Source organism: Furipterus horrens, unplaced genomic scaffold (assembly GCF_987537825.1).
Source record: "Furipterus horrens unplaced genomic scaffold, mFurHor1.1.pri manual_scaffold_7, whole genome shotgun sequence".
NCBI lineage: Eukaryota > Metazoa > Chordata > Mammalia > Chiroptera > Furipteridae > Furipterus > Furipterus horrens.
In genome coordinates, this window is record NW_028327177.1 from 532,146 (window position 1) to 543,779 (window position 11,634).

Here is an 11,634-nt window from a genome sequence, read left to right on the forward strand (position 1 = left end):
CAACCTGCCTCCTGCCCTGCGAGCAGACAGTTCTGTGCCTGTCACCAGTGCTGCTGGCTCAGCCACAGCCCAGCCTGCAAGCTCAGCTCCTTCCAGCTCCTTGCTCTGCCTTTGAAGTCTGGGGGGGTTCCCACGGTTCCCACTGCTCCTCCTGCCAGGCAAAAGGAGTCTTGGGGCCTTTGAACACCCTGTTGGCCAGACAGCTGCCCCAGGGCAGGCGGGCCTGCCTGCAAGCAGGGGAGAGGGTGCACCCAAGGAGGTCACTCAAGGAGGCAGCACAGCCAGGGGTGCAGGCAGGCCCAGCAGCCAGCACATGTGGGAAGCTGCTTTAATGTCCAGGCACTGGGAGTGGGGCAGAGCAAAGCTCGACTGCAGGGTGGGTCTCAATCACCAGATGAACATGGGCTTGCCGTCGTCACGCGCCAGCTGGCCAAGGCAGGAGAGCAGCAGCAGCGCATCGCTGAGCATGCTGGGGTGCACGGTCTCCACCAGCACGCGCTGCAGGAAGTCCACGGGGTAGGAGCCGCCCTCAGACACAGCCAGCTCGGGCCGCTCGCGCACGATGCCGTAGGCATTCACCAGCTGCTCCGTCAGTGCTGGGTGCACCCGCCCATTGTAGCCCAGGCTCTGCAGCCGGTTCATGACGCTCACGTAGCGCTGTGTGAGCGTCTGGCACAGCTCCTCATCCAGCTTATGGTTGTTGGGGTTCAGAGAGGCCTGAGGGAAGAGGGAGGGGACACGGGCAGGCGAGGGGCAGTTTCCTGCGCCTCGTCACCTGTTCCACACCACCAGGGATTAGGGACTGAGCTGAGGCCTCAAGGAACTGAGGATGGGGAGCATGGCTGGGAGTGAAGGGGTAACGCGGAAGGAGCTCCCAATGACCCCAGGGTTGCCTGACCCAGGGGACACCACTTGGGGGCTTTCCTAGTTCTCCTCCTGGCTCCCTGCCCAGCTTCCTCTCAGCCTCCCCACCACTAGGCACCTCCTCTGTTACACGGACTGCATCCTCTGCATGCTGCTCACACACCCTGCCGGAATCACTCCCCATCCTTCATGCTGATGTGACCAGCCCAGGCCAGAGTCAACTGTGCTCTCTAGCAGGGTCTAGGTTGTGTCCACCTACTTCTTCATCACCTGTGCCACCTGAGCCAGGCAGTGACTGTGTCCTTCCACAGCTCCTTACCATGAATTCAGTCCCTCGTCTTCACCCTCCTTCTGTGGCCTCCTGCACATGTGACCTGGGCAGTCACACAGGACAGGCTCAGAAGGGCCCTGCACTCAACTTAATGTTCTGCTGTAGCCTTGTATTTTCATTTGCACTGGGTTCTGCAGAATATGTGCTTCTCACAGGTATAGCTTTCCCCAGGCCCACAGAACTATGGGTCTGAAGTGATGGTCGGATGGGGTGTCTCCCTGCCGGAGCCCTTCTACGGTCTCCACTGCTCCAGCTCCAAGAGCCAGGGCAGACCAGCACAGTTCTGCTCTGGTCCTGCTTGCCCCCTTCCAATCATTCCCTAGATGCCTGCCAAGCTAGTTTCTAACCTAATGTAAATGCCCAGACAAGCTGCTTAGGCATTACCTCCTCCAGGAAGACTACCCTGTCTTCCGCTTCCCAGATGGTCATGTGAGCAAAGCACTGGGCTCATGGCTGGAGTCAGCTGAAGTGACCTCTGACCCCTGGCAGGTGCACCCAGAGCTCTGTGCTCAGCCTCTCACTTCTGGGTCAGCACCATTACAGGCCTGTCTCCCTGACTCTAGCCCCCTCCTGGCCCCAGGGTGTTCTCCCCCCGTTTGCCTGTTCCCAGACCCCAGTGGGAAGGACTGCAGGAGCTCAGCCAACATGGGAGGGTAAGCGAGCGAGCCTTTCATGCCAGGATGGCACAGAGCACTGTGGGTGCACAGCTATAAGCCTCGGCCCGTGCAGGGACAAGACCCATGGCCCGCTCAGCCCAGGCTGTGGCTGAGTTCCTGCTTTGTCAGGCCCGGTGCACAGGTCTTGAGACATGACCAGAAGTTCAGCAGGCAGCAGATTGTGACCACCCTGTCAGGGTGTTGGCCCCAAGACAGCAGTGTGGGCTGAGAGGCAAGGCCAGGGCTACCCCAAGGAAGACACCCCTTGAGAGTGGACTGGGGAGCTGGTGGGGGGAAGAGTAGGACAAACACCCAGGCATGGCCCCACACCCTTGCAAGCACTGAGAAAGAACAGAGCAGGGGTGAGCAGGAGGAAGGGTCCTGTCCTACAGGGGTGGAAACTTGCCGTGGGTTTTGTGGTTTTAAATGATCAAATGACAGAATGTGGCCCTGGAGGGCAAGAGCTGTATTCATCCATCCTGCAGATCTTCTCCAAGGCAGGCCGGAGGTGTGGCGGAAGCACAGAGCTGTGGCTGCCCTGAGGCCCGGGTTTCCCTTCCAGTCGTGGTACAACAGAACCTCTCCCTCTGCCCTGGGTCCTGGCTCACCACCCACTCTGGCTGGCGTTCTTGTTGCACCAGCTATTAAATACTTTGACTATCTCCCTGTCTTAAATGCATTATTTAAAAACAAAAGAGACGGCAAACAGAATGATTTAAGTGCTCAATTCAAGAAAGAAAAAGCAAATCTAAAGGCAGCAGAAGGAAAGAAGTAATAGAGCAGAAATGAGGAAACAGAATCCAAAGGATCACTAGAGAGGAACAGCAAGACAACCCCGGGCAAAGTGGGCACAGTCCACGTAAGAGGACAGGCTCCCCGCCTTCTCTTAGGTAATGAACGCCCAGCCGAGACCATGTGTTCACCATTCCGCCGCAAGCCCTGACATCACTGCACTCGAGCCAATGGAATAAGACGAGGACTGTGAGCTCTGCCCCCTGAGCCCAGTTCCCGGATCTCCCACACCCAGACTCGGGCCATGAGTTGGGTAGCAGAGCTCAAAGACCCTGCAGAGAGATGAACACCTGGCTTATTGATGCCCTTGGGTTTATGTCACCGCAGCGCCGCCCAGGCCTCTAAAAAGCAGAGAAGCTAGAAGTCGTAACTAACAGCAAACAGAATCCCAGTGCAATAAAAACCACCAGGGATTGATGTGGAGTGTGATAAAAATATCTCCTCTAGCGTCTCAATATGGCATAAGAAAAAGTGTGTGTGTGGGGGGAATCATGCGATCCTCTCATCAGAGACAGAAAAACATTCTTCAAAATTCAGTACTTGTTCACGATTAAGAAAAAACATAAAAATTCTTAACAAATCAGGATGAGGGAACATCTCTTCATCTGTTGTCGCGCCTTCCTGAGCGCGGAGGGGCTGCAAGCTAGAGCCACTTGTTCAGGCTCCCCTGTGACATGGTGTCTGCAATCGTGTGTCCACTAGAAAAGTCCCTGGTGTGCTGGCATTTTTACTGGGTGTCCAGCAAAAAAACCCAATTTTGTGTCCTCCTTGGGCTTCTGGGACCACGCAAACATTTATAATAACCCCCTTTCCGCTTACATCAGCTCGAGCGCATTCTGTTATCTGCAACCGAGAACTCACTAATCTGGCCAAAAGCCTGGAGCACACACCACGCTTAACGGGAAGACTAGAAGCGTGTGTCCCCAGCCACGTCAGAAACAGGATGAGGCTGCCAAAGTACATGCTTCTCTTAAACACTGGACAATGTGATGGTCTACATAGAAAAGCCAAGCTGATGACTCACAAGCCATGACAACTAGTAAGAGGGTTTGGCAAGGCAGCTGGAAAACAAATCATCACACAAAAATAGAAAACATTCTCGGCAGGCCAGTGAGGAGCACCAGGGCACACCATGGACCCAGCTGGACACATGCACAAGGTACCCCCGCTTCAGTCACCCTCACTGGTGACTCAGGGTCTCCTACGAGTAGGATATTGAAAGGAAAGAGCTCAGAGCATCCCCATAGAGCAGAAGAGCCCTGCAATTGATTAGAAGAGGTGACAGGCATGAGCACTGGACAACTTTTAGTTGGGCTTAAAAGGTGGCATAATTGTCTGCAAACTTATGTTAAAAGATAGTTGGTTTGAGAGATAAAAGTCAATGAGTCCTGGGTGGGGGAGGTGGGGTGATAAATGGTGATGGAAGGAGACTTTACTTGGGGTGGAGAACACACAATGCAATATGCTGATGATGTCTTATAGAACTGTACACCTCCGTCGGCAGCCGTCGTCGGCAGCCGTCCGTCTCGAGAGACGACGGTGTAGCTTCTTAAGAGTCTATCTGCACCGCCGAGAATGGCTGTGCAGTCCGACTCGGGAGTGACACGGTATCTGTCTCCTCCCATGTTAAATCGACATCTTGTGATGACGCTGGAGTGTCCTCTCCAGTGAAGCTGAAGCTACAAAGCCTGGGCAGGGTGATATGGAGGGTCTGCTGTTGCCCATGCAGCAGACCCCCCCCTCTCTTCGCAGCTGAAGCGTCCAAGGGAAAGACGGAGTCAATACAGCTTGGCTTCAGGTGCGCCGCAGGAGTTGCTGGTGTTGACTACAACGTCAAACCGCCTTAGGGACTCCGGCTCCGGATTTTCTGTCGGGGTTTACTCCCTTAGCCCTTCCCCTGAAGAGGTATGCCGCAAGGCAGCGGAGGTTTTTTGGAGTCAGAGTTTTCCTTCTCTGATGTGCCCTGACTGGAAGATCGAACCAGCGACACTTAGCTCGCAGGCCGACGCTCAATCCACTGAGCCAAACCAGCCAGGGGAGTACATACTCGACATTCACATACATAAGTACAAAGACGTCCATGTACTGTACACCTGAGACCTACATAATTTTATTAACCAATGGCACCCCAAGAAATCCAATAAAAAAAGAAGAAAAACAAATAAAGTTAAAAAAAAGTAAAAGAGTCTGTGTGTCCTCATTGAAAATAGGACTCTTGTCAATGTTTCCAGCACTCACGGAGCCAACAGCTCTGGTCTGGACAGGACCCGTTTGACCAGGTTCAGTGAGTCTGCGTGTAATTTAAAGAATCTAGAGATCATAAGCATTGGAGTTCAACGTGCAGAGAAGCGAACAAGAAGTTCTGCTGAAGGGAAGCCAAGGGCTGGACAAAGTGGAATCGGAGGCAGCTAGGAACCAACAAATGCTCCAGCCAAGCAGGCTGGGTGGCCTTGAGACCAGGGTGCATGTTTATGATCCTCAGATGTCACCCTGCAGTGGGACCTGCAGAGGGCCAGCCTGGATGTGTCCGCCTGAGTCCTGAAGACAGCTTCTGTGCCCACGGGCTCCAGTGGAGCTGCCTTTTAGGGGCTTGGGCACAAGCATGTGATCCTGGAAGTCATTGCTGATGGAAGGTGAACGAGGCCAGTGGCTCTGGAATTGGTAGCAGTGGTAGCTGGGTGGAATGACCAGATGAGAGTTGTGGCAACTGCCACGGGCTCCCTAGAAGTCACTAACACGGTGGCGGACGCTCTGGCTCAGGGGTTGCTGAGCTCCTGGACATCCTCAAACTCCAAAAGAAAAAACCAACACTGCCTTACATATACTCCGCTCTCCTCTTCCTGCTCATCTCTAAAGAGTTGCCACCTAGTGCTGTGACTTCAATTCCACAGCACATGCGAGAGCTCGCGGAGGAGCCGGGAACACAGGGTTTGTGCAGCCACATCCCCCACTGAAGGGCCATACGCTTTCATCTTCTCCCACTTAATCGGGCGTTTCAAACAGGGAATCTCTTTACACAGAGACGTTAGTACCTACTGTGTGGACGACTGAACTGTGCTTACAAATAAATGGGTCTTTGCCAACTGGATATCACATGAAGCATTTTAGACATAAATATTGTGCTTCTATCCCATCATTTACCGATTTTTAAACAGCCATGGCACCTGTGACCCAGCAGGGGCTTCGGGGGTCCCAGACGAGAGTCAAGGCTGGTCAAACCAAACATGGCCAAAGCAGTCCCGTGACAGGAGTGGCAGAGACGATGGACATGTAGGAATAACCTATGTTGTAAAGGCATGCAACGTCCCCATTTTCATCTAGAAATCAATGCAAAACTAGGTCCTGGAACTTGAGGGACTAACCCTAAAATTCATATTGAAGAATGAAGGGCCAAGAGAAGCCGGGACAATGTGGAAGAAGAGAAATGGCCAACTCTGCCACCCTCTGGGAGGAGGACAGCAGGGGCCAGGGATGACCCCAAGCCCTGCCCAGGATGGAAGGAGGGACTGACAGCTCACCTTTGCCCCCACCTTCCAGCCCCCACATCCCAGCCCCCACCTTCCAGCCGTAAGCAAGACAGGGAAGGACAAGCAGTAAAGGAAGAGATGGCCAATTCTGATCACATCAGATTAAAGACCAGAAGACACCTTCACAAAACGAAATGACCAGCTCAAACCTGGGTGCAGATGAACCCACCATAACCCAAGTCATTCCTGCCCAGTCACACACCCAGGTCTGTCATACACAGACAGATGGCCCAGAGGAGGTGGCTGGGAGCACAGAGGGCTTATCTCCCAAGGGAAGCCCACAGGCAGGACCCCCTCCAGTTTGGCGGGGGCCGTGGCACCCTGGGAGGCCATGGCAGTGGCAAAGGGGGAGAATACAGACCTGACCTTGCTCAGACCCTACACTGCCCTGGCCCCTGGGGAGTCTGTGTGGCTGGGACCACAGGCTCCTGCTCTTAGAGGCCCTGCACACTGCTGGCCATGTGGCCACTAGGAGTGAGCACAGTGCTTCCTCCAGCCCAGGGTGCCCTTGGACTCCACCCACTCGCCTGGCTGGAATGCAGGGACCCCCAGCAGTCCCTCAAGGGCCAGCATGCTCCCCATTCCTGCCAGGTCCCTGGACAGGCCCTTTGGTTGTGAGGGGGAGACAGGCACCACGTACCTGGATGATCTTCTCTGGAATGTTTGAGACGGTGAAGCCGTACAGGCGCACGCGCTCGGGGAAGACACTGGAGAGGATCCTGCGGTCCAGCTGGAAGGCGATCTCCCCGACCAGCCTCTCCCAGGACAGCTTCTTCGGGTCTGGGGACAGCAAGAGGTAGAGGGAGTGGGCAGTCACTGTGGTCAGCAACCCAGGCAGGTACCCCGGGGTCTCTGGAGTGGCAGGGGCCCCTCAGGCCGGAGTGAACCCTGTGATAGCACTGACCTCGGGGGCTCTCAGGGAACTTGCTGGTCTTCCGGTGGGCCGGCTTCTGCTCCAAGTCCAGGATGCTTTTCCGAGATGTTTCAGGGACACGTGGGCCCCGGGTGTCGTTGACAGAAGCCGGTGAGGACGAGGTTCGGGGCGGGGAGTGGGGGTTGCGTGGAGGGGAGTGGGAGGTGGGGGAGGGCCGGGTTGGGGAGCGGTGCGCTCGGGTAGGGGAGTGGGAGGTCTGCTTGGCAATGTGGGTGGGGCTCGCAGGGCTGTAATTGGTGGCAGCTGGGGGAACAGGAGCAGGGGCAGAAGGGAGGACTGTGACAGTGCGGGAAGCAGTTGGGGTGGTGGGGACAGGCGCAGGAGCAGCTTGTCCCGGGGAAGCACCCGACTGGGTTCGGGCATTGGGGGGGCCATTGGAGAAAGCCATCACGGAGCCAGGCGGGCCCATAGTGCCAACAGGGGTGGAGGTCTGGATGGGTGCACCCACGAAGGTCACGCTGAGGGGCTCGGGGTCCTGGGTCAGCAGGGGATGCTTGGTGGACAGTGGGACTGGTGACAAGGTGGGGTGGAGAAGAGAGGAGGAGGGTAAGGGCAAGGCAGGACCAGGGCTTGGCCAGCCAGGGGCCCTCCCCTGCACCATTTACCTTTGGAAGTGGCAGCAGGCCCTGCACCAGCCGAGGGATGGGGTCCAGAGGGGCCTCCGTGGGGTGGCTCTGGCAGCCGCACCCCTGAGGCCTCTGACTGCACCACATTGCTCATGGGGTTGTCCAGGAGGTTCTGAGGCACACCTGGAGGGGCAGCTGTGGAGGTGATCAAGGGGCTGCTCAGAGACACAGCCGGGGGGCCTGCCGAGGCGCTGTTCAGAGTCAGGGGGCCGGTGGAAGGAAGGCCCATGGAGCTGGCCAATGTGCCCGCTGGGGACACTGCCATAGGACCAGTCAACGGGCTGCTTGGAGTCGGGGGGCCAGACGAGGGCAGGCCCAGAGAGCGGGCTCGTGTGCCCACCGTGGGCACTGCCATGGGACCGGCTAGGTGGCTGTTCAGGGGGCCAGTCAGGAGGCTGGCAAGCGCGCTGTTCTGCGACATGGGCCCTGGGGAGGGCAGCAGCGTGTGGAGAGGTCCCATCGTGGGGCTCATGATGGGGCCTGTCGAGGGGCTGGGCTGGGGGCTGTTGAGCATGTCGGCCAGGGGTGCCAGAGCAATAATCCCCACTTCTTCCAGGATAGATTCATTTGCCGCAGCCGGGGATAGGGGCAGGAAGACACCTGGGGGACACAGAGAAAGCACTGAGACCCTGGATAGGCCACCGGGGGAGAGGGCTCTGTCCCCACTGTCACAGGGCCTGGACTAAGATGCCCCTCTGTCTGTGATGAGCTGACCAACCTCTCTGAGCCTCACTTCTTAGGTGGGACCCCAGACCAGGGGCTGGCCCCTCTGAGGGAGCCTCGTTCCTCCCTGGCTCACTTCTCTAGCCACCTGCTCCCCAGCCACAGAGACCTTCCACAGCTGCCCACCCCTCAAATGTGCTCACCACACTGAGCTGCAGACCCCTTGCCAAGGAGAAGAGGGTTTCCCAGCGGCTGGACTCACAGGTGGCCAAGATGACCCCTCCATTCCCTGGTGGGAGGAGTGGGCCTCACCCTCCTGATCTCTGTGCTTGCAGGGACAGCTGAGCCTCACCAGGTGGGGGACTCCCAGGGAGGCCAGAGCTAGATCAGGTGTGGAGCTTCACATGGTGCCAAAGGTGTGCCTGGCCCCTGCGTGAGGCCCCTGCCCACACGCTGAACAATGCATGCAGGCACAGGAGCTAAAACTATACAATTAGAAGAAGACCTAGCAGTAAATCCCCACGAGTTTGGATTAGGCAATGGATCTTAGCTATGACACTGAAAGCATGAGCAACAATTGATAAGATGTATTTAATCAAAATTAAAAGCTTCCCTGTTTCAAAGGACCCTATCAAGAAAGGGAAAAGACAACTCACAGAATGGGAGAAAATGTTTGCAAATCATATATTTGATACAGGACTTGTATCCAGGAAATGTAAGAACTCTTACAGATCAATAATAACAAGACAAAGAGTCCAACTTAAAAACCAGCAAAGGATCTGGACATTTCTCAAAGATAACATACAAATGGCCAATAAACACATGAAAAGATACTCAGCATCATTAGTCATCAGAGAACTGAAAATTAAAACAATGAGAGACCAGTTCACACCCCCTAGAATGTCTATAATCAAAAAGTCAGGTAAGTGTTGGCGAAAATGCAGAGAAATTGGAATGCTCAAACCTTGCAGCCACTTTGAAAAACAATCTGACAGCTTCTCACACAGTTAAACAGTTACCTGGTGACCCAGCAACTCCATTCTGAGATATCAGCTCAAGAGAAACGAAAACACATTTATACAAAAAGTTGTGTGGGATTGTTTGTAGCAGCATTAGTCGTAAGAGCCAGAAGGAGGAAATAAAAGTCCATCAAATGAAGAATGGACAAACAAAATGTGTTGTGTCCATTAATGGCATAATATTCATCCATAAACAACCCTAATCCCACCCAGAAGCACTGATTCACGCTACAACACAGATAAACCTTGAAAACATTGTGCTAAATAAAAGAAGCCAGTCACAAAGCCACACATACAGTAGTCCCTCTCTATATCGCAGTTCACTTATTGCGGCCTCCCTGTATCGCGGGATTTTAAAAAAATATTGTATTTAATTATTTATTGCGGATTTTTCGTTATATTGTGGGATTTTGCGGTACTGTATACATATGCTGTTAAAGTTACGTAGGTTTAAGAGTGTAGAATATGTTTATGTGTGGAAAAGGTTAATAAGGGACTGGGAATGGTTTATAAGTGTGTGGAAGGGGTTTATAAAGCCTTAAAATATATATAAATACTAAAATAAATGTAAGGTTCCTTCTTCGCAGATTTTCACCTATCGCGGGGGAGTCTAGAATGTAATTCCGGCGATAAGTGAGAGAATACTGTATCTCATTTCATTTACACAGAATGCCCAGAATAAGCAAGTTCATAAAAACCAGAAAGTAAATAGTGGTTGCTTGGGTTTCTTTCTGGGTTGATGAAAGTGTTCTAAAGCCATTGTACAGTTTGCACATATCTGTGAATATATGAAAAACCATTGAATTGTATGCTTTAAATGGGTACAATTGTATGGCATGTGAATTATATCAATAAAGTGGTTATATTAAAAAAGATTCATTGTGATCAAGATGTTTAGGGTTGCAGGGAGGACATGTTCATGGTTCAGGGGCCAATTAAGTGCATGTCTGGGTGGCAATTCAGGCTGTGACAGTGCTCAGGGCCAAGACTGGGGTGGCCTCAGGCACAGACACACTGTCCACAGGGTTTGCGACCCATCTGCTATGAGAATCGCAGGAGCAGCCTTGCTGGAATCTCTGGCTGGGAGGTAGATTCTGGGGAGCCCTGGAGGGCCTCCGGGTGTGAGCAGGGGCGCTCTGAGCTAGCAGGGGCCGGGAGCCCAGCCTCTGTTTAGGAGGTTCCGGTCCCATAGCTTTGTATTCCAGGGCTCAATGTATCAGTGATTGTTTTAACCTGTTTGTAATCTATATTTAATTGGTTCAGATTTGTGAGTTGAAATCGTCCTGGGTTTTAGTACAGTACCAGAAACTTAAAGACAACTTTCGAGTCGCTGCATCTATATGTTTACTTTATATGTATGAATGATTTAGGGCCCAGGGAGGTTGGTTTGTGACCTCCCACAACTGAAGTTAAGAAGAAAAGCAAATGCTGTGGATTCGCAAATGTAGTTTACAGTGTTTTCACCTGTTGAACTGAACTGATTCACTCCCCCACGTGCTCCTAGCAGGGGCAACCCGTCCCTCCCGCGAGGCGAGGCCGGGGCTTTGGAGCGGCCCCTGGGGCCCCCGCCCTCACCGCGCAGGTCGGCACCGCGCTTTCACACCGTCCTGACCTCGGCCACACTACGACCCTCGCCCAGCCTCCCGCCCTGGGCTGTAGCCGCCCCCGCCGTGATCCCTCCCGGGTCTGTCCACCTCCCGCGGCCTCCCCGGCCTCGGACCCCTCAGTCCCGGGCGCATACGTCGGCCCTGCGAGTGGCAGCGGAGACTCCAGTTCTACTCAGGTGGCCGGAGGCGGGGCTGGGGTGGCGGGGGCATGGCGCGCGGGCGGGCCCTGACCTAGCCGACTGCAAGCCAAGGGGCGGGGCCCGAGCTCCCGGAAGGGACCCTGATGGGGTGGAGCTAGAGTGCTGAGGCAGGGTCTGATGGGCGGGGCCAGGCTCCTGGACCGGCCCCGACGGGGAGGGGCGGAGCCCTGATGACGCACAGCCCCGCATGGAGGCGGAGCTGAAGCTTGGGGGCGGGACCAGGCAGGGCGGGTCCTGCCGGGCGAGGCGGGGGGCGGGGCTAGAATGCTGAGCGGGACCCAACGGGGCGGGGCCTTGGCGGGGCGGAGCCCAAGCATTTGGGATGCAAGGCGCCTGCTTCGGACGCCTGAGGGCAGAGAGGGGAGAGTAGGCGTACCTAGGGCGGACGGGTGAGCACAGGCGGCAGAGGGGCGGC

The 11,634-nt window shown here is 54.9% G+C and overlaps 1 protein-coding gene across 2 annotated transcripts; it reads right to left on the reverse strand.

Annotated features, from left to right (window-relative positions):
* Positions 1-298: 298 nt before the first annotated feature.
* Positions 299-11,208, reverse strand: SPATC1 (spermatogenesis and centriole associated 1). Of its 2 annotated transcripts, XM_090283203.1 has the most exons (5): positions 11,154-11,208; positions 7,710-8,330; positions 7,075-7,614; positions 6,811-6,950; positions 299-717 (listed from the first exon to the last, which is right to left on the reverse strand). In XM_090283203.1, the coding sequence occupies exons 2-5, from the start codon at positions 8,242-8,244 to the stop codon at positions 388-390; spliced, it is 1,545 nt and encodes a 514-aa protein (XP_090139329.1). In that variant the 5' UTR covers positions 8,245-8,330; positions 11,154-11,208; the 3' UTR covers positions 299-387. The 2 variants fall into 2 exon arrangements, with proteins under 2 accessions (XP_090139329.1, XP_090139330.1); XM_090283204.1 differs by lacking the exons at positions 299-717; positions 11,154-11,208 and adding an exon at positions 4,916-5,924 and having other exon boundaries at positions 7,710-8,323.
* Between the last annotated feature and the right edge of the window lie 426 nt (positions 11,209-11,634).